This window comes from Panthera tigris, chromosome A2 (genome assembly GCF_018350195.1).
Source record: "Panthera tigris isolate Pti1 chromosome A2, P.tigris_Pti1_mat1.1, whole genome shotgun sequence".
Classification (NCBI taxonomy): domain Eukaryota; kingdom Metazoa; phylum Chordata; class Mammalia; order Carnivora; family Felidae; genus Panthera; species Panthera tigris.
The window spans coordinates 126,136,992-126,163,830 of record NC_056661.1 but is presented as its reverse complement, the minus strand read 5'-3'; the positions used below and the strand labels follow the sequence as shown (position 1 = coordinate 126,163,830).

The following is a 26,839-nucleotide window of genomic DNA, read 5'->3' as shown; positions in this document are numbered from 1 at the left end:
AACTTTGACTCTCTGACTTTTCAGTGAGGGTGTTTCTTTGGCTCAAAGAATCTATGTGTTATTTTATTTTTTCAGAAAGCTGATTTTAATCCTAACATAAACCTCCCCTTCAAATATAATGACTAACTCAGGTGTGGATTTATCTCGTTTCCCTTTACTTATGAGCTTTCTAAGTCCTAGTTTACAGTTCATATTAAACAATAAGTCCACATGAGGAAGGGCCTGAGTTAATCCACAAAGCATAGTCAATGCGTGACTACCACTAGCTGGAATTGTCACTCTCAAGCCTTCTCTAATTAGTGGTGCACTCTAAAAATCTTTTATAGTGATGTCTTCTGGAACACAGAGTGACAGAAATAAAACAAAACCCATAACAAAAGAAAACAAATAAAATAAAATTTTAAAATAAAATTAATCTTTAGAAGGGAGATTGTCTTTGTTTACTTCCTGAGATTTAATTCTAATTATGGATCCCAGAACACATTCTGAATTATTATTGTGAAGCTTGACTATCACTAATTCCCTATGCTTCCAATTGGCTGGGGGGGGGGGAGGGAGGAGGAAGAAAAGAAATTTAATTAGCTCTGAAGTTTGAGGATTCTCAAAACAAGCACTATTTCCATGCCACTTCCCTGCACTTTCTCTTGAAGATGATGCAAGTAATTGCTAATATTTCTCGCATGATGCGTGAACATGTTTGGCAGCCATCACCACGGAGCTGAGTTCCGTGAGCTTTCATAAGGCACATATGTTCAGAAGGTGCTCTGATGGGGCACAGGACACAGCAGCTCAGATCTGTAGCCCGTAGTCTTCCACAAGAACACGCTGTGTTCAGAGGAATGATTATCAAAGTTTCTAATTGGAAAGGTGATCTTTTTAAATTGCTTGAAGCTCTCAATTTCAGTTCCACTGAGAACTCTCCCGTCCGCTTTCTGTCTGGGTTTTAACATGCAGTGTCTGCCTGCATGAGTGGGTCTGTTTCCCCACTGGAATATGCATCTACACTTCTTCCTTATCATTTTTTAATTGCTCTGCTACCTCCATACTTTCTCATTAAGCTGTGTATTCCACATTGGTCTATGTCAGTATTGTCTGACATAGATTGTATATTCTTTTTTTAAATTTATTTTTAATTTATTTTTTTTAATGTTTATTAAACATTAAGAGAGAGACAGAGACAGAATGCAAGTGGGTTAGGGACAGAGAGAGGGAGACACAGAATCCAAAACAGGCTCTAGGCTCCGAGCTGTCAGCACAGAGCTTGACGCGGGGCTCGAGCTCACAAGCCTCAAGATCATGACCTGAGCCCAAGTCGGATGCTCAACCGACTGAGCCACCAAGGCGCCCCTTAAAACTTTTTTAGTGTTTATTTATTTTGGAGGGAGAGAGAGACAGAGCCGAGCAAGGGAGGGGCAGAGAGAGAGGGAGACACAGAATCCGAAGCAGGTTCCAGGCTCCAAGCTGTCAGTACAGAGCCCAAAGCGGGGCTCGAACTCACAAACTGTGAGATTGTGACCTGAGCTGAAGTCGGATGCTCAACTGAGTGAGCCACCCAGGCGCCCCAATTGTATATTCTTCTAAGAGCTATGAAATGAGGCTTTTGCCTCTTTCCTTCCTGAATTTTTTTTCATTTTCTGTTTACTGCATGAACCATACAGTAATAAGAAAACAAAAGAAAAATAAGTTGTGTGTTCTCATTACAACAAACCAGTTATTTTTGTTCTGTTTCTTTCTAGTTTTGATCCCACATGTAGAAGTTAACTGTACTACTGAAGGACAGATTATTTTATATTCTACTTGAAGCATTATCATAAAGGTTTTCTCATGTTGTTACCTCGCCGTCATCCTCATGACCATTTGTTTCATTGAGTTGACACATGGCCATATATTTAGATATTTTCAATTGCTGGCCATTTAATGTTGCAGGATTTCTTTGTTCTTCTAGCTTTCGCCTTTCCTTTCGAATTACTTCACTGGGACAGGTCACTAACCGAATTGCTTGAAGATTTTCATGCTTTTTAGGTTCTATGCTATGTTTTGTTTGTGTTTGTTTTTAGCACAATGTCATTTATAAGAAGGCACTTTGTCAATGTCTTGGGATGAAGTGATGATAAGGAAGCCTGTTTTGGAAGCAGTCTTCTTCTGTGATATTATTGTTGGGATTCCGATGATGTCTTTTAGTGAAGTAGTGAGAGTAAAGCAGCCACTGAGTCTTGGGGAGCTTGTCAAATCACTGGCTCGTAAAAGGCCGTTTTGAAACTCATTTGTCAAGCCCACTGTAATGTATACTGAAATTATTCCTAGTGACTAACGATGTATTCTTAACAGTATTCAAAAGCTATTTTAAAACCTGCTTTGGTCTCCTGTATATGATTCCAAATATCATTTGAAAGTTTTCTTTTATGTCTTGCCCAAATCTCAATCTGCTGTGGAAAATCATTTTCAAGAATTGTAGTCTTAACTTGCAATTATGTATAGCCACATTTCTTCTGCATAGAGAATAGAGGCATTGCCCATTCTGCTGTGATCTTGAGTGATCTGCTGGGTTTTGAGTTGGGCCTGGCGGAGAGTGAAAGCAACGCATCTCTGTAGAGTTAAGAGATGTGTTTGAAGGTGTGATCTTTGATACCACTCCAGGGTGGGTCCTCTCTCTCAACCTCTGTTTGGTTCCACTTGTCCCAAGGAGAGGACTTACTGTGTATACCACTGATGCTTTCTGTGATCGTTGACCATTGTTATCCCATTCCAATCAGACACTTTGAAAATCTGCTGAACAAATTTAAAGAGCCGTGGGTAGTTATGAATTTGTACTGGGTGAGGTGTTGATAGTATATGATGCCTTGCTCTGAAGCCCATACTCAGCATTTGGAAGTGATAAACCTTTTATTAATATGCTCATTCTCAACAACTACCCAGCCTTCATTTCTTTTTTACTTTCCTCTCTTCCTTTTCTTTTTATTTTTCTACCTCTTTGTCTCTTTTCTGATGTTTCAAATGTTGTCCCCCCTGCCTCTTTTTTTTTTTTTTTCCATTCCATACCTCTTCTTCTTCTTCTAGGTCAACCTGCCCCACTGTTTCATCTTTAGAACTCCCTTCTTTCTTGGTTTCTGCCATTCTTAATTCCCTTCTTGTTCCATTGGGAAAATAGGCTTTAAATTTTGAGTGTGCTGAGGGAATGCCATTTTATAGTGAAAAACTACAGGATTCAGGGACTGCATTTGTGGCTTATGGATGAAGAGAGGCTGCAGGAGCTAGTGCTTATGGGGGTGATTTAAGGGTGATGGCTCAGTGTCTCAGGTGGACTTGATTATGTTGTGGAACAGCTGGATTTCAGCCTGATTTTGACCTCTCCTTGCCATGTAATTAACAGTGTGCCAGCCACAGATCATAAAGTAAGTGCAGTTCAATGAATAATACCACGTACTGGTGCCTAAAGTTTGTCTTACCCAGGGGACCCAGTGGGCATGGGCTATGCCTGGATGTCTAGCCAGGAGTGACATTTAAACTGAATTGCCTGATGCTGGGTGATGAGAGCTCTGACATGCATCCCCAGACAGCTGCTCAATGCAGATGGCTGATGAGCTCTGAAGCTGCAGGCTGACGTGTCCAGGAGCCTAGGGGCAAGCTGACCCTTTTCTCTTTAGGCACAGCATCTGTGTTGGCTGTTTGGAAATAATCAGAAGACATTTTAACTTGTTTTTTAGCCAAAGCTTGGGGCACTCAATTTTTGGTGATTAAACTGGACTTCTAAATGGATTTCCTCTAACCCTGAACTCCTTGGACAGAGATTCATGTCATGAAGTAGGTTTGCTTCCCTTGATGAGTGTTGCAGTGAATTCAATCCTTCTCATGGCATTGTGTTATATATTGATTAACAGAAAATAAGCTGACTGCCAGGCACATTCATAGAAAAAAAGAAGTGGGGGGTTATTAATCATGGAATGGATAACTCATTTACTTGAGACACATAAAATAGATTGAGATAGAATGGGGAGGGTACAGGGCAGAAAATTCACACACACACACCCACTCCTCCCCACCCCACATGCATACACACGCTAATCATGGTTTCATTTACTAACTGAGGAATTTGGTAAGGTAGCTCAGACATATTCAGTGGATAAATATGTAAATAGTCTTCCAATAATCACTAAGGTATTATTCAGGACACAAGCCAGTTGACTTTAGTTTCACCAGAAGTTGGGCAGATATGGCCAAGTAGTCAATCAGTAATCATTGGAATTCCTAGAGTCTGAGGGAGCCACTGCTATTGTGACTTATCTTTGTCCAACCTCATGAAAGCCAACAGAGCCAGCGCTGTCTGTGTTGCACATTTGGGTTTGGGCTAGTGGTCCTGAGTGGGGCTCAAAGGAGAGAGGCAGGCCCTTTAAAAGGAGAACATTCGGGGCGCCTGGGTGGCTCAGTTGGTTAAGCGTCTGACTTCGGCTCAGGTCATGATCTCGCGGTCCGTGAGTTCAAGCCCCGCGTCGGGGTCTGTGCTGACTGCTCAGAGCCTGGAGCCTGTTTCAGATTCTGTGTCTTCCTCTCTCTGACCCTCCCCCGTTCATGCTCTGTCTCTCTCTGTCTCAAAAATAAATAAACGTTAAAAAAATTTAAAAAAATTAAAAAAAAATAAAATAAAAGGAAAACATTCCTTTTCTCTTCTCTAAATAAGTTTTGAGTTTAACAAACTCACATAAAAGAAGACATTCACCTTGGGTTTATGCTTCATGCCCAGGAGGAGGGAGGAGAAGCCCCGATGGGAGAGGATGGGCAACCTGGGCTGTCCTGAATTCCCTACAGATTCATTTATTTAATCATCCACTCAGAAGCAGCAGCATGCGAGAGGAGCTATTTGAACTTTTGCAATTTAGCTTCATTAGTTACCTTTGAAAATTTTTATTTAAGTGTAATTGACATGTAATGTCCTATTAGTTTTAGCTGTACATTATAGTGATTTGATATTTCTTTAAAAATATTTTTTTAATGTTTATTTTTGAGAGAGGGAGAGAGAGAGAGTGAGAGAGACAGAGAGAGGGAGACACAATCCCAAGCAGGCTCCAGGCTCTGAGCTGTCAGCACAGAGCCCACAGCAGGGCTCAAACCCATGAACCGCGAGATCATGACCTGAGCTGAAGTTGGACACAACCGACTGAGCCACCCAGGTGCCCTATGATTTATTTCTATACATTGCAAAATGGCCCCCTTGGTAAGACCACCTGTCATTATATCAAGTTATTACAATATTATTGACCATATTCCTCATGCTGTACTTTACATCCCAATGACTTATTTATTTTGTAACTGGAAATTTTTACTTCTTAGTCCTCTTATATTGCCTAACCCTTCCCCCTTGGTAACCAGCATTTTGTTTCTGTATATGTGAGTCTGTATTTTTTTTTTTTAGATTCTACATATAAGTGAAGTCATATGGCATTTGTCTTTGTCTGACATAATTTACTCAGCATAATATCTGAGTCCATCTCTATTGATGCAAATGGCAAGATCTCATTCTTTTTTATGGCTTAGTAATATTCCAGTGTGTATATGTATAGTGTGTGTGTGTGTGTGTGTGTGTGTGTATGCATGTGTGTATGTATATATATGTATGTGTGTGTATATATATATATACACACACATATGTGTATATATATACATATATATATATATATATATATATATATATATATACACATCACATCCTTTTTATTCTTCATCTGTCAGTAGACACTTAGGTTGCTTCTATGTCTTGGCTATTATAAATAATACTGCTATTTACTTTGAAATAATTCTAGAAGCAAATTTTTCTATCATCCCTTCCATTGCTTCCTTCCGTCAAAGAGGACTGTCATGAATTGGCCCCTAATTCCTCAGTGGTCTCTGTTCTTGGATTCTCCAATGATGACATGGGTTCAAAGGGGGGGCACAGAAAGAGATAGATGCTTTCCCATGCACCCATACCTGCCAGGTCTGAAAATAGGGGGATATTACTGTAGTCACTAGATCTAATTTCAAAAAGTATATCTCTGGAATTAAATGAGTTTGCCTTAAATTCTGAACAGTTGCAGATGATGTAATCTTTCGAGACATTTTATTAGGAAGATTAAATTAAGATACAGGAAATGCTATTTCACATTTCATTGGAATGAAAGTCAAGTCTTGTGAAAGTTGTTTACTATAACAGAAGGTTGTTGGGCATCTGTTTTGACTCAGTTTTCTCATTGTTTCAAGATCTGTGTTCTTGCTGCCCTCTCTCTACTCCTTGCACACTAGAAAATCCAATCTGCTAGGAGCTTGCTGAGATGAGTAAGGGCCCTCTGCCAGTTGTGGGGAATTTGGACTCAATGAAAGTAGTCAGTGAAAACCTCTGTTTGCTCTATCAAGCATGTGGTACTTAAATGCATGCATGGAGCCTATTTATTTAGCTCCAGCATTGTAACTAAGATGTCAGTTTTCCTTCTCGGCATAGCATATACATGTACTAATTTGATGGTAATTGAGTAGTTGACTTGAGTTCTATTTCTGGTATTGTTGGTGATGTGCCCTCCATCTGAGATGAGTTTTTTGGCTGCTGTAGACTTTAAAATTCCAATCAAGGCCGTTAGTACCTTCTGATAGCAGACTAGCTCTTCACTTTACATTAATGTCACACCAAATCTTACCTTTTCTTAACTTAGCCGATGAAGTCCATGAAAAGATAGGGAGAATGATAGACTGATTTTGGCGTGTGGTATTTTGGATAGGGGTGTGGGGAGGAAACAAAATGAGGGATGCATTGAAATGTTTTTTGTAGCCTTTCTTATGTAAAAGGAAATGCTGAGAAAACATTTCCTAGATATTGAGAGTAAAATTCTTTTCTGAAATATCCTAAGTGGCTCTGAAGAGGATTTCAGTATGAAATGACGTCTTTTTTTTTTTTTTTTAATGAAAGCACAGACAATTCTCTCTCCACCCTCAACCCTTTACAGAATTTCAAAGGAGAGGAGAAATAGAAATGAAGTTGACAAGAGAAGCCATCTAAAATTAAAACTCTCCATATGGAATTGCTTTTTCTTTTCCTGTAGATATTGTACTTACTCTAAGTCCTAGAGACTCTGTTCCATCTTTGAGAATTTTCTTACAAGTTGGTCGTCCGAGCCTCTGTTAACTCCTAGCTTCTATCATCGTGCACAATCTGTATCTTTTAAGTGGTGAAAATATGTTCTTCTAAATGACAAGTTTTTTATTTTAAGAACATCTTTTCTAACTTTACTTATGTATTGAATAGATGATAGTACAACATTCAAAAGTTACAAAAGGTAAAAAAAAATTGTAAAAACTGTTCCTTTCATCCCTTTCCTCCATCCTCTGTTTTCCCTTCTCCAGAGGCAAATAAATCCTATTCCCATTTTCTTTGTTTGTTTATTTTTAGTCTTTGGTTCGGAGGCCATTGTGTCTAGGACCTAATGGGGTATAAGTAGCTCTATATACTAGATGTGCTTTATTGGTTCCCATCAATTTAAAATGTATTAGAAGAGAGGATAAGGCCTGGTTGTAATAATAAACTAATGGATCATATTTAGCTACTCACATAAGTTTACCTAGAAATCTCATAGGTAATTCTTCTTGCTGCTGTACCTACATTTATCTGTCCATATTTCACTGTCCAAGATGCCATTGATCAGTAGACATACATTTTATGTATAACTAAAAAAAGAAAAAAAAACCTAGGCAATTAACTATTACTCAGTATTCCCTATTATTTCAGAATTTAAAAAAATATTATATTTATTGAAAGAGCCATGCTAGACTTGATGATACACAGATGCTTATCATTGAACACTCTTGTAAGCACATAAAAAGAAAATACCAGGGGGGTTCCTGGGTAGTTCAGCTGGTTAAGCTTCCAACTCTTGATATTGGCTCAGGTCATGATCTCAACGTTGTGGGTTCAAGCCCCACGTTGGGTTCCATGCCAAGTGTGGAACCTACTTGTGATTCTCTCTCTCTCTCTCTCTCTCTCTCTCTCTCTCTGCCCCTCCCCCATTCAAGCTCTGTCTCTGTGTCTCCCAAAATAAATAAATAAACATTAAAAAAAAGAAAATACAGGGAAGTAAATTAAGTAAGTTTGATTCCTGAAACTTGCCCACCTTCTTTGAATCACTTTTGACTCAACTCTTCATTGTCTGTATTTTTCCACACAATTTGTCCTATGTGCCATCAAGAGCCTTGGCAATTCAGTTTAAAAAGAATGAAAAGCTTTTGGTGCTGAGCTCTTAAGACACCCTCCTTCTATAATTTTGTAGAGTTAACACACTTTTGATTATCACTGGGCTGGAAATGTATTGAAGTAGGCCTGGCTCTCCCCATCCCTTGTACTCCCCACAACCATTTGGTGCTTGGGATTGAAAAGCATACTAACATTGTCTACAGGTTTATTCTAGACCCTGTTACCCATTCTGCTAGTGTGGTTCTCGCGTTTTTAGTATTCACACCATGCAAAGAAAATTACTTCATAACTGCCTGTCTGATCGAGAGCAATTCAAAGATGCCATTGACTGTGAAATTCTACCCAAATTTAAAACTGTTAATATGTGAAAAAAAGTGCATCTTAGAATTAATGGAAGATGGTAATATTAATTTTAATCTTATTAATTAAAAATAAAATTTCTAGAATTTTTAATCTTTCATGTGAAAAGTATCTCTAAAATGTGGACTTTTGTAGTGCTCATAAATCAATATCCTAAGTCATAAGTACTAAGCTTTGAGATTGTGAAATACCTGAGATTCTTAAGTGTGAAGCTCCCCTTCCTTAGTATGCTCACAAATAATGAGAATACGTTCCTTTTTCAAAACACCTGAAATGAGACAGTTTGAATATTTAAGTGGCAGTTTAAAAAATCTTTTTTTAAGTTTATTTATTTTTGAGACAGAGAGAGACAGAGCATGAACGGGGGAGGGTCAGAGAGAGAGGGAGACACAGAATCGGAAGCAGGCTCCAGGCTCCGAGCCATCAGCCCAGAGCCCGACGCGGGGCTCGAACTCACGGACCGCGAGATCGTGACCTGAGCCGAAGTCGAACGCTCAACCGACTGAGCCACCAGGCGCCCCTAAAAAATCTTTTTTTTCCCCCTAATGAGTCAACTATCTATTTTTACTCTAAGAAATCCAAAAATCAGATTTAAGGGTGATCTTCCAAGTGAAAAGGGGAACAACAAAAAAATCTGTATTTGCAGCTCAGCCTGTCTTAAGTCATAGCTGTTTTTCCTTTCTTTTAAATGTGTAATATAGCCTACACATTACTAAGAGAAATTATTCAAAACTTGGAAATAAGGCAAAAATGTGATGTTGAAGCAGTCAAAATAGTAATAATAGCAATAATAATAATAATAATAATAATAATAATAATAGGCCTGACCAAGGACTATTTAATCTTCTAGGAGAACACCCTTATATTTGACTTGGTTATTTACTGCTGTTAGAGCCCAGACACTGGGAAATGATACATTAATGTGTAGATTTGTAGCTGGTAGGGCTGTCCACTAGGAAAGCTAACCCCAAGTGTTGAAGTGCTCTATAAGACGTTAACCAGTTTTGTAGGTAACCTAGCAATCTTACACTAAAATTATTCTTGAAAATGCTGCAAACCCCTTCCCCCTCAATGCTCTTTGAAGCAGCTTTCTCACCCTGCCGCTTTCTTCATTATGGTGCTGAAGAAATCTTGACACATGGTTAGCCTATATTTTTCTAAGAGTCCTGTTTTTAATTTTCTGAAAATTTTACTTCATCAAGACTTAAATCTCCCAAATGAAACAGAAGTTATTGCCAGTTACTGTGATGTATATTTGTGGATTTACAAGTGTGCTCAGTAAGTAGTCCGTAGCCACCTGAAGGCGTGATAATGCATGTTTACCCGATTCAAAAGTAGATTGCTGAGACCATGCATGAGTTAGCCTTTATCCAGTGGTTCCAATGTGATTAGCAAATGATTTCATTGGTGTGGATGAAAAAGCTTCAGGAGCTGGAGCTGGGCTTGTGTAAGGAATTATGGGATTTCAGCCAGAGCTGGGATTATATACAGAATGGTGAGCAGCATTCCAGGAAAGCAGCCTAGGGGCGCAGGAGTGCCCACAGACACAGATGCTGGGGTTTCCTCCATTAAAACCAGGAGAGGGGTTTCCTCAGCTCTCATCCATGTGTGTAGTGATTCCCTGGAGTTATCACCTTTGTCCTTCAGGGAGTTATCAGACATTAAATTCACTTATTTTGGGACTTTTCTTTTATTCTTTTATTATCTCTCTCCTTCCTCCCTCAGTCCCATTTTTCTCCTTTTCTCCTTTTCTTCTGTTTGCCTCCTTATCCATTAACAAATGCTCCCTCTATTGAAATGGTGTGGAAGATGACATCATGTTTAACTGGATATATGTTCATTTGATTACTTCGGGGCTTTCTAGAATGCCCTGGAGCCTTCACAGCAGATGCCAGTCAGTGAAACACACACACACATCAGTGAAGACAAAATTTCCTATGTATTTGAGTATTGCATTGATCACCTATTTGGTATCCCTAAGCCATTATGAGGCAACAGAATACTCAAAGTGCAAGGCTGCATTATCTTATATAACTTAGCACCTGGAAGTCAGGTAAAATGTTGCTGAATGTACAAATGAGTGAAAAATGAGAAAAGCTATTGACTCTTCTTTGCCAGAAGTCCTTATAAATAGAACACATTACCATCCAGTGGGAGACTGAAATTTTCCATGCTTGAATGCAAGAAAATGGAGAAGGTCAAATATCCTCCAGCATCTTTTGGGGACATTTTAATTCTTTAGTTAGTTGACGTCTGATCCAGGGGCAGGGGGATGGCTTAGCAGTGTCAGTAGGATGGGCTCTTTAGCATATTGCTGGCGAGATCGAGGACTAAGTGTGGGCTGAGAGTAGTGCAGGGAATCAGAACCATGGAACCAGTGAGAAAACCAGACTTCAATTAGTGATGGCTAACACCTAAGAACTCAAGGTCAGTCAATGTCCTCAGGGCAACCAGGCCTACAATAAAGACTAGGATTTCTGAACTTGAAGCTCTGGCAGAAGGTAGCAGAGGACATTGATGCCACTCTCGATGGAAAGTGAATAACTCCCAGGTGCCATTTCCCTGTAGCTTACCTGGTGCAAGGCTCTGTTCAAGGCGTTTTCTATATGTTATCTCACTTGAGCTTCATACCAGGCCCCTGAAGGAGGCAATACCTATACTGTCACAGGTGAAGAAGTGGGTTTTAGAAAGGTGACATTTCTTTTCTTGTTTATTTTTATTGTTTTAATGTTTTATTATTTATTTTTGAGAGAGATAGAGAGACAGAGTACAAGCGGGGAAGGGGCATAGAGCAAGGGAGACACAGAGTCCAAAGGAGGCTCCAGGCTCTGAGCTGTTAGCACAGAGACCGATGCAGGGCTGGAACCCATAAGCCCTGACCTGAGCCAAAGGTCATGACCTGAGCTGAAGTTGGGTGCTTAACCGACTGAGTCACCCAGGCGCCCTGGTGACATTTCTTTTCTAAGAACATCGGCTAATGTTGAAGATTGCATTGGAATTTGGGTTAGTCTCTCCAAGTCTCAGCTGCTTATCCCCATGCTTTGCTGCCCCCTATGTATGCTTGTTCAGCCCTATGTGGTTAGTCAGGCTCTTTCCTGATAGAGCGCTACTGGGCGTGAAGGACCAGAGTCTTTCCCATCTGTGCAGAGCCAGGTCGGTGGGGAGCATCTGGAGGCCATTTATAGGCCCCATGAACAACATGGGCACAAGACCCAAGCAGTCTTTTCTCCCAGTACTGTTCTCCAGGGTGGGTGTCTCTGGGATCTTTTAGGGGAAGGGGTGGCTGTACTTCCTTTGAGCTATTCCTTCATTTTTCCCTTCCCACCCCCTACACACAGGGTCACTGAGGGAGGTACTACCTCTGCCAGCTTACAGATGAAGAATGAGTGCTTTGTGAATGAGCAGACCCATTTTGCTCCCTCTGCATGGTGTCTGACATGTGAGAAGTCGGCAAAACTCCTTCATGTCGGGGTGCTGAAGAAAAAAAATGATCCTTGACTGCAAAATGGGGAATAGGAGAGCAAATCAGGCTCTTTTGGAGACAAGGGAGGATTTTATAGAAATATGTTCAGAATGGTTTTACAAAAACTACCCGTATACACACTGAGTCTGTTCAAGAAAGATTCATTTGTGCAGGATTGAAATGTTCCTATTAATATTCCTTATCTGAGAGAAACAGAGGAGTCTACTGAATTTCACGAAAAGGTAATACAAAAACTGATATCTGAGGGTCTTCTTTAATACTGTGCTTCCTCTTTCGTTGTTGAGGATATATTTCAGTTCTCCTTCACATGCCAGCATACAGCAGGGGAAAAAGATAGCATAATCAGTATAAAAGTAATACCAGACGCAAGCACCCATTTGCATTTCTGGCAACAACTACTTTTGATCTTACATTGTATTATTCCATAATATTTAAGGTGCAGAGCCCTAAAGTGATTAACCTACTTTCGTTTGCTGGGGTCAAATAAGATTAATAAAACGCAGACTTTCTAAATTTAACTTTTAATTATGGAATATTTTGATGAGAGAAAAACAGCAAAATCTAAAAGGCATTTGTGTCCACACACACACCACTTAGATTTAACAGCTTCTAACATTTTGCTGTGGTTTCTTTGAACATCTTTATTTTGGGAGGGGGACTCTTGAGAAGACAAGAAATTACAGATTCACTTGACATCCAACCCTCTTCCCGTCTGTCCCTCTTCCATCTCTCCCTTGTCTTGTCAGGGTGCAAATGTGTATTATTTCCCTGCATATTTTTGTACTTTGAGAAAATGGTTGTGGGCATTTTGAATGAAATTTTCTTCACAAATAGCATTTAGTGATAACCGCGTCAGTTTAAAGCCATGTATCTATTCTTTAAGTTATTTTTCTGGAAGGTATTATTCCCAAAGTACCCAGTTATTAGAGGAAGTTGAAGTTCGTAAAATAACTACCAAAAAATAAGTTAGACTTTAAGGAGTTAGTTCCAGTTTCTCCTACCCTCCCCCTTGGAGAACCTTGCAGATGTATGTATGTGTGTGTATGTGTGTAGGGAGGGGCTTCCAGACAAGGTTCCTGGAGCACATTAGGCTCACAAGGACAGACAAGAGCTTTTATTTTTTTTACTTTATTTTATTTTTTTAAGACAGTAGTTTTTAATTCTGTCTAATCTGTTTGCTAAGGTTAGGGGCAACTTGGTATTCACATGCTATTTACCTAACATTTCCAATAGTCCTCATCCTCTTACAGAGTTTATTGCCTCTCTGGTTGGTAATGGTGTCGAATTCCTATTTATCAGGTCCTTATTCTCAGGAATGAGAAAGTCACAGTCACTCCGCAGATGAGCAGGTTTATAGGGGCGAAACCAGACCAAAGGGTGGCCTGCATTTGTACTGGCTATGATGAGTGGACACCCAGGAGGAGAGATAATTCCTCCCTGGTATTTGCTGATTTCATAGAAGAAGGAGGTGTGGCCCAAGATGCACGTTTATGTTTATTTAAAAATTTAATTTCAGTACTGATTTTTAAACCAAAACTGTGTAACACCTTTGATCTTTTTAACCTCAGCTCCAGCTAGTTCCTTTTGGAACTATTCTCTAAAATAAGGAGCCTCTCTTTTCAAGAACTTTCAAGATCACTGGGGGTGAATGCATCTGTTTAGCTCAATTGTTACTAGGTTGAACCATGTGCAATACCATTTTTGTAGGTCAAAAGTGGTTGGATGTCTGTTTAACACAATAAGTTTGGGGAACCCTAAACATTTACAGGTCAGAGAACTTTAGAGCTGATAAATTTCATCAAGATAATATAGTTGACCAACTGCCAACATTTATAAGTGATCACCCTGTGGCTGGCCTAGGATTGTCCAGTTGGTGGTGAAGTGACTAGTACAGTCCCCTAACAAACTGTGAGGTGTGGTGTGAACTGTCAGGCTCTAGCTGGTGCTGGCTTAATAGGGTCGGGATAAATGAGGTGGGTCCTTTAAGCCCAGAGAACTATACCCTGGCAGGGCTGGCATATTGAGGAAACACCCTGAAATGGCCCAAGTTCAAGAGGCCTCAGGACCTGAGATTGCCCCTGGTTTTGAGAATTTGGATCAGACAGGACCTATTCCTGGCTTCTTCCATCTGAATGAAACCCTTCTCATATCACAGTGTCTGAAATGCTGTTTGTGGATCTAGGCCATACACGTGCCTGCATAGGGCTTACTTGGGTAGGTGGAGCTGAGCCTTTCTGCCCAGTGCATCCCTCTGGCATACCTGGATACTGACCTACGGGGAAGGCTTCAGCAGAGGGTTTTCAGCAGGGTCCAAGGACAAGAATTCCAACTGTTTCTCATGTTCTTCTGCATAATGACCTCTGTTCCCTTTTGCTAGAGAATAGTGGGCACACCTCTAATCAAATATAAGTAAAAATCAATGCATTTTCATTAGAGAAAATAAGAAAAATATTGACAGGTAGAAAAAATATTCCATCTTCCCACTACCACAAATAATTACTATTAGTACTTAGGTAAATTTCCTTCCAGTTTTTAAAAGCATTTAAAAAAATTCCTAATTACATGCTAAGTCTATATCTTGATATTGCTAATGTATATATACTGTATGTGTATATAGAGAGAGAATACAGAGAGAGTATTCTAGATAAAATACACATTGCCAAGGAATATATACAACTGTAGAAATTTTACACAGACTACAATACATATTTTATATTCTTATTTTTTACACTTACAATAACTAAGTCTCTGTGAACACAATTTTTAAGGGCTGTGTAGTATTTTATCAAGGGATTCTTTTTTACCATTGTGTAGTTATCCATTTCTCCTTTTAGAATACTGGTTAAGAACATGAGTTCTGGAGGCACCTGGGTGGCTCGGTCGGTTGAGCATCAGACTCTTGATTTCAGCTCAGGTCGTGATCCCAGGGTCGTGGAATCAAGCCCCACATTGGGTTCCACACTGAGGTGGAGCCTGTTTCAGATTCTTTCTCTCTCTCTCTCTCTCTTTCCCTCCCTCTGCCCCTCTCCCCTGCTCGAGTGCTTTCTCTCTAAAAGAAAAAAAAAAAACATGACTGGACTATTGGGTACAAATCCTAGCAAGATGGTTGTATGTATGTACATGGCAAGATACTTAACATCACTATGCTTCTGTTTCTTCATTTTTAAAGTGGGCATAAGAATTCTACTTATTCTGTTGCGGAAAAGAGACCATAGTCTTCCAAATTTTAAAGCCAGACTTTGCCATTTATGAGAGCTGTATCGAAGAGAGGAAGAACACGTACCAGCCACAATCCAGGGTCCTAACAGATGAAAATTGCAGGCAGGCTTCTATATCCGAGTATATCAAAGGCCCACTGCAAGGTTTGTCTGTGGTTAGGAGGGGAGAAGGGGCCCAAAGACACTAGGGTGGGGCATTGAGTCATGAGTTTAAGACTACTGAAAACATTCTTTTCAACATAATAGAATTTGTCCTTGGGAATCTTGAAAATAATTAACCATATTTATCCAGGTAAGTAAAGCATGGAACATTTACAAAGGAGCCATGGTGTTGTCTAGGGAGCAAAAACATTTACATTTATTTTTTAGTTGAGCTTTCTTTTTAACTTTTGTTAAGAAGGAGGGACTGATTTTCTTAACTCAAAGGGTTGCCTTGAGGACAAAATGCAAAGAATAGGGGTAGGCTAAGTCTTTTTGTAAAAGGCCAGGTAGGAAATATTTTAGGCTTTGCAGGCCATATTCAAAAGCAGCCACAGAATATGTAAATAAATGAACATGGCTGTGTTCCAACAAAGCTTGCTTTATGTGTTGAAATTTGAATTTCATGTAATTTTCACATGTCACGATTATTATTCCTCTTTTGATTAAAAACAAGATTCAAAACTTCCTTTAAACTCACAACCGTGCAAATGTAACTGGTGGCATGTGGAGGTTCCTCAAAAAATTGAAAATAGAACTACCCTACGACGAAGCAATAGCACTACTGGGAATTTACCCAAGGGATATAGGAGTGCTGATGCACAGGGGCACATCTATCACAATGTTTATAGCAGTACTCTCAACAATACCCAAATTATGGAGAGAGCCTAAATGTCCATCAACTGATGAATGGATAAAGAAGATGTGGTTTATATATACAATGGAATGCTACTTTGCAATGAGAAAGAATGAAATCATGCCATTTTCAGCAACGTGGATAGAATTGGAAGGTATTATACTGAGTGAAATAAGTCAGAGAAGGGCAGATATCATATGTTTTCACTCATATGTGGATCTTGAGAAACTAAACAGAAGACGTGGGGGAATGGAGGAGGGGAAATAGTTACAGAGAGGGAGGGAGGCAAACCACAAGAGACTCTTAAATACAGAGAACAAACTGAGGGTTGATGGGGGAGTGGGAGAGAGGGGAAAATGGGTGATGGGCATGGAGGAGGGCACTTGTTGGGATGAGCGCTTTGTGTTGTATGTAAGCGATGAACCACGAGAATCTACCCCCAAAACCAAGAGCACATGTACACACTGTATGCTAGCCAATTTGACAATAAATTATATTATAAATAAATAAATAAATAAATAAATAAATAAATAAATATTACAAAAAAAAAAGTAAGAGGTGGACCCAATTTGGCCCCTGGGCTGTCATAACCTCTGGCTCCGTATAGCCCTTGGCACCCACTAAGTACTGTGTGTGTTAGCTGCTGCCCCCACAATTAGAGTTGTTATCACCACCATCACCATCTCTATTCTAGGGCTGTGCAGTGCTGGCCCTGGAGGAGGCCAGGGTGGCAGCACACAGCCCTTGCCTCCCTTTGACCTCCTGGGAATCTGTCTGTAGCAGCTGTGGCTTCATCAGCACTTGGCTCCATCATGGCAAAGAGCTGCCTTCCAAAGGCTGCTTGGAGAGTTGTGCTGGAATCCAGGGAAACAGGCTTCCTGACCGATGAGCTAGGGCTGCTCTGGGGCTGTGGTAGCACACGTTCTGTGTCCTCTGGTGGACCTTTCCCCTGTGCTCTTCCTGGGTGAAGAGGAGAGATGGAGAAACCCGCTCTACATGGCTGGTGCTAGTTCATGCCCTGTTTTAAAGCGACAAAGGAGAAGAGAAAAGGGGGTTCTGAACAAAGTGGTAAAAAAAAAAAACGAGCCGGAATTGGAGGGAAGAACCAGTAGGGAGTCACTAGTGTGAGCCACGGTGCTTGGATTGTTCAGAATCCTGTGTGCTCAGCTCCATAGAAAAATTGCAGATATCTTTATAAACCTTGACAGCATTACTTCATTATTCATGAAGGCTTTTTTTTTAAACCATAACCAGCTTCATTTTAAAGGGAATTTATTCTCAAGGCATTTTTAATTGAGTTTTTATGGTAATTCTTTGTGTTGACTGTTGAATCAACATTCCAAATAAACTATTCACGCTTATCCTTTTATTCAGCGAGTCTCACCTCTGCCTGTTCAAAATGATGAAGTGAGAGGAAACCCAGATTTTTCTGAATTGTACACATGGCAGTGCATGGCTTTTTCTGACCTCTTAAGAGTCATTTTTAACTAAGTAAATTTGCATTAAATCCTGAATTTTTGGTGTGATCTTCCATTGTGTGCACGTATGGGTTTATTTATGAGTGTGTATGTACATGTGTGTGTGTATGTGTGTATTTCAAAAAACGTGTATTGTAAAGACTTTGGATAACTCCCGAGATGGAGACTTTTTGAAGGCAAGTAGTATTTCATTTCATTGATTTATTATTATTATTTTTAAAAATTGTTTTATTTTAAGGGGCACCTGGGTGGCTCAGTTGGTTAAGCATCGAACTCTTGATTTTGGCTCAGGTCATGATTTCGCGGTTCACGATTAGAGCCCCATGTCAGGCTCTGTGCTGACAGTGTGGGGTCTGCTTGGGATTCTCTCTCTCTCCCTGTCTCTTTCTGCCCCTCCCCCACTTGCGCTCTCTGTCTCTCTCAAAAATGAGTAAAGAAACAAAAAATATTTTAATTCAAGTATAGTCAACAAACAGTGTTATATTAGTTTTAGGTGTACAACAGAGATATTCAAAGACTATTTCATTTTAAATCCATCTTTGGATGAAGCAGATCATGTCAGGCCCCTCGTGCCTTGCATAGTCATAGATGCCAATGTTATTTGATGAGAGGGAGAATGAAGCAGGGGCTGTGAGGCATCGGGAGGTCCTTGTCTACAATCCTCTGACCTTTGGTTGTCCCCACAGCACTCTTCCTGTACACTCAGCCCTTGTTTCAGTATTTCTAAGGACAGGAACTTCTCAGCTAATCCTGTTTTCTTTTAGCTGCACAGAATAATATTCATCCTTCAGATGCCTGCAGACAGAGGTAATAGTTCAACCCACAATGCCCTTCCCACCTCCAACACCACACCACACAACCCTTTCTCTTCTCCCCGTGCTAAATATCTGAAGTCTCCCCCACCCCCCAACCTTTCTGATATGCCTTATGTTTAGACATTTTTGCTTTTCTCTGGCCACTTTTCTATGCACAGTTTCCCATGTGTCAGGAGCTGGCTCGCTGTGTGTGTGCTAGAAGCGTGTGCCTATGTGCCAGATGTGCCCTGACTTGGGCCCAGTCTGTGCAACCTCCTTTGTTCTTCTTGTTGGGCTCCTTTTGTGGGTTAATGAAACCCAGTGTGTGAGATACTTCTGACTGCCATGGGAAATTGACTCTTCTTGGACTTACTGCCAACTCTAACTCCTCGTTCATGGTAATATCAATGGTCTTGAACTCTCCTAGGATTCAGAACAGTTCCCGGGAGGGGGCACGTTTAGTGGTTTCAGGTGGTCCTAGAGCTCAGTTGAATCAGGGTCCATCATCCGAATGATGAGGGTGGCCTTCTCAAACCAGGGGAAGTGGCCAGGTTGAAGGGCAGAAGGGCAGGAGGCAGCAGGTCAGGGAACAGAGTGACAGAGGCCAGCAGAGGTATTAGAGAGGGCAGGTAAGGAGAAGAGAATGTGCAGCTGAAAGGGTGTTACAGTGGGGAAGCGAGGTAGTTCAGGATCTGCTGTCCTGAACTCTTAGCATCTTACTGGGTGTTTCTTCCATGCAGATCTTTTGTGTTTTACTTAAAAGAATCAAATTTTAATGATGAGGAGCTGGACTCTGATGAATTATTCATAAGCCAGATTTCCCTCATTCTGTAGATATGTGCTTGAATTTTTTAAAAAAAAATTTTTTACAGGACTTTACATTTTTGTGATTAAACTTCTCGCTAATGGGGCCTATCTTCCTATTCTCCAAAGACCTTTCGAACCTAAATAGGAAAAAAAGCCACAGAACTGAAGTGGTGACTGCCACTTACTAGCCATGATCTTGCATAAGTCAGGGGTTCTGACCCTCATCTGTAGGAAAAGCTAGATAACGTTGACCTCATTCATTATACTTCCCTCACTGGGTAGTCAGGAAGATTAAATGAAATCTCACATTTGGAGTGCCTGGCATGATGCCCACCAGTACCAGTCCCAGCTGGTCACAGTTATTTTTCTGCTCCTCAGCGTATTTGCCATCTTGCCCGCTTGTAAGGCAGATTTGATAGGGCGTCTTCTCTGTATTCATCCCAACTATTGAGAATTTAATGGAGAGAGACCAGGGCCAGGATCCACAGATTTCTAGAAGCTGCTTCTAACTTTTTGGAACATTTGTTTATGTTGGGGGTCACAAAGTCAGATGCCGTTGAGAGCCCCCTTAGATAAATATGTGAAGTAGCCAAGTGATAGAGCTGTGGGGCCTCCATGACCCCCCCAGAGCAGGCATTTCAATAAAGTCTCTGCCTAACCAAACACTTGGTACAGGGAATCCAGGTTCCAACTCCATTGGCCGGCGGATATAAGTCCCTCAAACACTCTTGCATTGGGTTACTGTGACTTTAGAGCAGTGGTTCTCAAAATATGGCCTAGCAACCATCAGCAATGCCTGGGACCTTCTATGAATGCAAATTCTCGGGCCTTACCCCAGACATATTGAATCAGCAACGGGGGCAAGGGATGGGCAGCAATCTGTTTGAACAGACCCTCTAGGAGATTCTGATCATTCTCAAATTTGAGACCCACTGATTTAGGAACATGCTCTCAACCCTGGCTGGACATTGGAATCATCTGGGGAGCTTTAAAAATCTAGTTGCTTTGTTCCTACCCACAGAGTTTCTCATTTAACCCACTTGGGGTACAGCCTGGACGCCAGGATTTTTCATCAGGTGTGTCCAGGGTTGATAACTGCACTTCTAGGGAGCCTGTTGTGAGGCTCCTGGGTGAGAGGTGAGGAGTGGGAGGCATGTGGTTTGATAGACCTCCCAAGTAATCTGCTGTACTAGTCAGATTACTTGCAGACCATGACCTTAAACTACCAGCCACACAAAATATCCTTGAGATGGCTTTTTGTAGACTGAATATTCACTCAATGTGATTTGTCTTAAAGGTTGCTTTTAATGCTATATTTGTTCAGCAAACGTAGACACTCGTATAGCACAAATATTAACTCCTAAATTCTCAAAGGCTTTCCCACGATATGCCATCTGGCAAGCATTATTGTAATCATCTCTTTATTATCCACACTAATGAAGGACTAGCATGGCATTGGTAATTGAAAAACACAGATCATTTAAAAATCATTCAGGCTGGTGCCAGCCCTGCTTCCCCAACCAGAACCATTTGGGAGTAGAAAATATTGACTGATGACAGTTCCCTACCCCCCTGTGGAGGTACCGTTGCATTTTATTTTAGTTAGAAATTTGAGCAATAGAAGAAGCGAGAGGCTTCTAAATTATAATTACTTTTTTCTGAATAAAGGAGTCTGTTTTCTCAATGAGAAGCCAAAGCACAGAGCAGATAAGCATTGAGTATATTTAAAATGCATTGTCCTTTGGAACTAGTGGGTTCAAAGTGTGCTGTAGAAGAAGTTGCATGGGATTTGAGGAATCATTGGATCTGGATTCTAGATCTTATTCTACTGTATTGCCTGTGTTATTTGAAATGAGCCACTTCAGCCACTAGCGGGGCTCAACGTGTGGTCCCCATCCAGCAGCATCTGCATCACCTGGGAATTTGTTTGGAGATTCAGATTCTCAGACCCACTCCAACCCTTCTGAATCAGAGACTCTGGGTGAGACCTGGAATTGGTGCTTTAACAAGCCTTCCAGGAGATTTGAATGGCTGCTCAAGTTTGAGCATCGCTGCTCTCCACCAGGGCTCAGTTTTCTCATCTATAAAATAATGCTACCAGCCCAGATAATATTTGAAGTCCATTCCAGCTCTCCACTGGCCTTGGTGTATGGCCTGGAACAGGTTGGAAGATTCTCTGTCTTAGACCTTGAACCTTTCCTTGGATGTGTGAATCAAATAATTCAGCGAAAAACCTGGCATGGGGGTAACAGAAGAGAACCAGATCTCTGGGAACTCTGTACCCAAACACCCCATAGAATGCTCACTATAAAGTAAACTGTGCTTTCTTCAACTGGTTAGTACCATTTTCCCAAAGTGAAAATTCCTGGTGCTTCGGAAGGGGAGGCAGACACTACTCCTTTTTCTGGGGGCCGAGAGCTGTCTCATGTGATTCACAGAGCAGCGCTTCTACAGGAACTAACAAATGGCATCTCAGAAGGATGTACAGAGGTACACAGGCTTTGCAGTAAAACAAGGGAAAATTTCAAGCTATTTATCAAAGCTCTTGCAGCTTCCATTTCAAGACAGGTGGAAAAAAATAACATGGAACAAGAAAAGAAAATAAATCTGTATCCAGAGCACCTCATAAATAAGAAAGGAGTTAGGGGAACTGCTGGCCTTGCTAGATTCTCAGAGTATTTTTGTCACAGTTTAGAAAGCTTTCAAATGTTTTGGCAGTATAATTCTTATACTTTTTTCATTCTCAACATTCATGATTGTAGAGTCATTTCATTGGCTATTAAAACCAAAAGAGAAAAAGGAAACAAGCATTTCAAGGAAAGGGAAACTGAGAAAATGATACCTGCAGTTAAGAGAGAAAGAGAGAGAAAGAATGAGCGAGCACTTAGTTCACCCACAAATACAAAAAATTTTTTTTCATCTAAAATACAGTGATGCTTTATAATTTAGGGCAAGTCAGAGGAAATCAAAGCAATTTTCTAATTGGCTTTTGTTTAGTAAGAGCCTATTTGTGGGAGACAATAGGGCATGGTTTATTGAGCATGAGAGACTTGGGTCTGTTATGTCTGGGAGGGATAGACAAATTATAGCTTTTATTAAAAAGGATGGATCACAGGCTGGCCCACTTTGCCTGAGCGAATAATTTGATTGAGGAGGACTGAAGTAATTGAGGACCTGCATTGGTCATCTTTGTGAAATCCCTACTGGTGTCCAGTGGACCAATGACATGGCACTAAAATCCTGGTTAAAAGCCTGTACTTGGAGTTCGGATTCTGGCCCAGCCACACACTGGCTCTGAAACTTAGGGTAAGCCACTCAGATGCTCAGCTTGTTTCCTTGTCTTTCAAAGCAAGATAATAATAGAACCTACTTTGTGGGAGTTTTGGGAGGAATCGGAATCGAGTTAGCATATGCAAGGTCCTTTACATAATGCCTGATACGTAGCAGGCATTATTTTACTGGGACTGTTTGTGAAATAGCTGTATGTTTCTTTAAAAGAATCCTAAAAATAAACTCACTATTTCTTAACTGTAAGACCTCTTGAGAGCAGCAGTGCTGTATCTGATACCCTCAGTGTGATTGATAGGAGGCTTCGAGAGGATGCTGGGATCACAATTCAAACAAGACTGATGACCCTTGAGCCGTGGGGACCTTCTGCCTGGACAGCTTCACTGACATAGCTTTGGGGGGTTGTTCGAACTGGATTCAGAGGAGCTAATTTTCGTCATTTGATTTCCTTTTCCTGTGTTTATTTTTGGAATGGACTCAGACCAATGCTAGAAATAGGTCTGAAGTAAATGTCATGTTTTCCTCTCATATTTGGCATACTCTCCTTTGTTGGCCAGAACGTGTTCATGGCAGCTAATATTGATTAGCCTACATTTTTCTCAAATAAACTTTTTTCAGGCTATGTAAAGTCTAAATGCTAGCAGTACCAAAATAAATGCATTCAACTTATAAACCAGTGGTAGAGAACAAAGTAGGAACAAAAGCATGCTGAGACATATTGTCCAAACAAGACATCGCCTGCTCTGCCAAATCAAAGCTGTGAGGCCCTGGGCAAGTTTCTCATCTCATCTGAGTGGCAGTGGCCCATCCATACAGGGGGGCTAATAATAATGCCTATTGCCTGTTTATTAGATAATCCATGTGAAACACAAACTAGTGCTAGCCCTCAGAAATTACTCGGCCGATACCAACATTTTAAATGTTATTTCTGTCTATGAAAATCTAATGTATCAAAGTCAAAATGATAAATTTATGTAGGTTCACATGAAGATAAAAAATGTCATCCTACTTGATTATTTGGAGCTGGGCTGGTGGTACTTTGGTCTTGAGAAGAGAAACCAGACTTCTGGTGGTTGGTGAAATCTGCTGAAGAATTAACCTGATCAAACATTTTGTTTTAACCACAGAATCATGTCAACCCTGCCATGGACTTTACCCAGACCCCTCCTGGGATGTTAGCCCTGGACAATATGCTGTACTTTGCCAAGCACCACCAGGATGCCTACATCCGGGTAAGCATGTAGCACCTTTTAGTTGATGTAGGTCTCCTACTGACTTTGAATTTCAGACTTACAGATATGGAGTGGGTTACCTTTAGATGTGTGTCTCCAGTTTTTTGCCTTTCATCACTCAGTAAGTATTAAAATTAAATGAAATCACTAGGGGCCCTGAAATCAGGATTTTTAACTTTTAAATGTTCTCACATGATGACATCTAAAAAAAAAAACAACACACAATAGTTACCGGAAAATGATGTCTTATATAGTTCAGCAGTGAATTATGACAAAAATTCTTAGACTTAAATAACAATAAAGAGAAATGAACCATCTACTCAAAACTTGCACAATCCCAACTTTAGCAAAGATCCCTTAGGCTTATTCTGCTTTTTGCAAAAGAGACCAAGGATTCTCTCTGGTTCTGTTTCCGTTCAATCCAATGCTGGAGACACAATAAGATAAACAAAAAGAAAGAAAAGAATGGGAGAGATGGGGAGGGAAAAGAAATGCCTTCTCTCCTATTTCTTAACAAACTAGTGAAACTCCAGCTACCAGGAGAAACTCCTTTGTGGGTGAGGCATAAGGAAGCTAGAAGATGCCAACTGCTGAGTGGGCAGTGCAGGTGTGGGAAGGGCTAAATGTGAAAGAACAGAAGCCTAGGGACAGTGACATAGGGCTGCTCCACTGGATGCACTGTTTGTGCTGACACCTATCCCGTGTCCACAGGGAGAGGAGTCCAGATTCAGCGACGGGGAGGCATCCTCATCCAAGGCTGAGATGGGGGAAGATATGAATAAATGTGACAAGAGAATTGGTGAATAAAATTAAAATTATGATTAGATCTCAGCTTAGAAAATTTTTGATGAGTGAATTGCCTAATGCAGAAAGAATAAGGCTGACACTAGAATAAGATGAGTCTTTACTCTGACATTCTGTGTTGGATCCCTCTTGATGGGACTGGCTTTCTGGAGACCGGGGTTCAAGACCTGGCATTATCTAGTGATGTAAATGTGGGCAGTTCCTTTTGTCTAGGCTCAAAGTTCTTCCCCAAACAAGGGAGTGCTACTCCCCCAAGGGGCATTTGGAAATGTGTGTGTGGATTTCAATGCTAGTCACTATGTCAATGGGGTACTACTGGCCAAAACCTATAATACATGGGACAGTCTGCACAGTGAAAAATTGTTCTACCCAGTAGCAGCCCCCTTGAAAAAAGTCATGCCAGGTTCTGAGTTCCCTGCAGGCACTATATTTTAACTTTACGTGTTTTTCTATATATGCAGTTTGACAAGCTTTGATTTATACTGAAATATTCTTTATAATATGATTATGTAAAAGATGTTATGCATTCCTGTGAAAGGTTTGGGATCAGGTGCTTGGTCAGAAATGCAGTCCTTCATAGGAAAATTATTTGCTCATGGAAGTTTAATTTGGCTTATGTGTGTATATATTTATTGCACAGATTCCTTACTAGGAATATAATCTGCACTCACAGTAAGTAAATTAAATATTTTTGAGGTGCCATATAGTATAGCCTTGGAGAGTTGAGTGTGAAAAGGAGAAGCCAAATAGAAGTTGAATTTAGCATTAACTGATTAATGATTGTAGATGAATGTTTCTAAAGTTAGAGTGTATTGATGCTGAGTGCACAGGAAGCCTATGTCTCATGAAAAGTGATTAATGTTTGAAGCCCATTTTCCTCAATGCAGTCTCTAAACTCTTACAAGTAAACTTAATACGTGGCAATCTGAAAGAACTTTACATCTGATAGGGACTTAAAAGAAAAACCTATAAAGAAAAATGTGGCCCTTTTTGTCCACATCCCCTTTTCTTTACTGATTAGACCATGTCTATATCTGATAATATCTATATTTATACTTCTATAACTAAGATGTCTGTTATTTTCTCAGAAGTGTCACTTTCCTGATATCATCTGACTTTGGGGCATTAAGTCCTTATTGGAAAGCTAAAGCTATTTGCATGAATGACTGGGGTTAGGGGATCGTATAAGGTCCAAGGACTTCTGCAAGGAAGTTTTGGGGGTGACTATGAAAAAAGTTATCATAGTGATAGTGAAATAATAGTATAGATGGTAGAAATAGTCATCCTAGACAGCTAACTAAATTTCGATCTATGAGTTGAATGGTCTCTTCTGAAATACAGAAATAGATTCTTTTTAAAAATAAGTTTATATTTTGATAAAAATTTGCTTTGTTTTTGGCGAGGTAAATCTCCTGTCTGAATACAATTATTCACTTATTATTTATATCTTTCATTCATTAAACTCTTATTCTGTACCTGAATATAGCCTCACCATTCACTTGCTAGTCTGATTTACAGTTGAGATTTTTAAAAGGAATTGTAACACACACATACACACACACACATACAGGCGCATACATATGTATTTCCTCTTTGCCCTTGACACCCCCCCTCCAGCTATCATGTTTCCTCAAACACTATGTATTTGTATTTATGAGTTGTCTTCTTGCCCTCTGTTCTAATTATCTGCCACTCAATTTGAATACTTTGCACCTTTTCAATGAGGCTTCCACTCAGCATTTTCTAGAAACTGTTCTCCTGCCAAATGTAGAACAGCTCCCCCTTCCTCCATTTCATCTGTCCTTCTATTGACACTGGACACTGTTTACCATTGATCAGTTCTTTCTTTTTGCCTGGAGCCAGTATTGTCTGTCTTGGTTCTCTCCTTGTCCATTTCTCTTAGTCTCTCTGGTAGCTTTCTCTCCCTCTGCCTGTCCATCTAATGTACATAATCCCAAGAACTCAACTGTAGACCTTTTTTCTTCTCAGTGACTCAGTCTGCACATGTTTACTGAGTAACTATCAAATGCCCAGCGAGGAGCTAGGTGATGGAGATCCTCAAGGAACATGTCACTCATGAGTCTTGTCGTTGAAGAGTTTACTGTCTAGAGATGGAGAGGCGGGGTGAAGAGTTAAATACCAGGCACTTTCTGAGCTACTTAGAATATATTCTGATTGGAAAGGAAGGGGATACAGAGGAGAGTCACCAACACAGATGTGGGGGTAAAGTCTGGAAAGCTTCCTGGAGGATGTGGCTTCTTCACTAAGACCACTTGGATAATGCAGTTAATCAGGTGAAGGTCAGAGGGCATGGAGAGCAAGTCTGAGTG

General features: G+C 40.4%; 1 protein-coding gene across 3 annotated transcripts in view; it reads left to right on the top strand.

Annotated features, from left to right (window-relative positions):
• The window catches only part of ELMO1 (engulfment and cell motility 1), a 524,791-nt gene that overhangs the window by 226,716 nt on the left and 271,236 nt on the right, over nt 1-26,839 (top strand). For all 3 annotated transcript variants that reach the window (XM_042970062.1, XM_042970058.1, XM_007078577.3), the window contains exon 14: nt 23,601-23,705. In XM_042970062.1, coding sequence (XP_042825996.1) covers nt 23,601-23,705 — 105 coding nt within the window. The remainder of the gene's footprint in view (nt 1-23,600; nt 23,706-26,839) is intronic.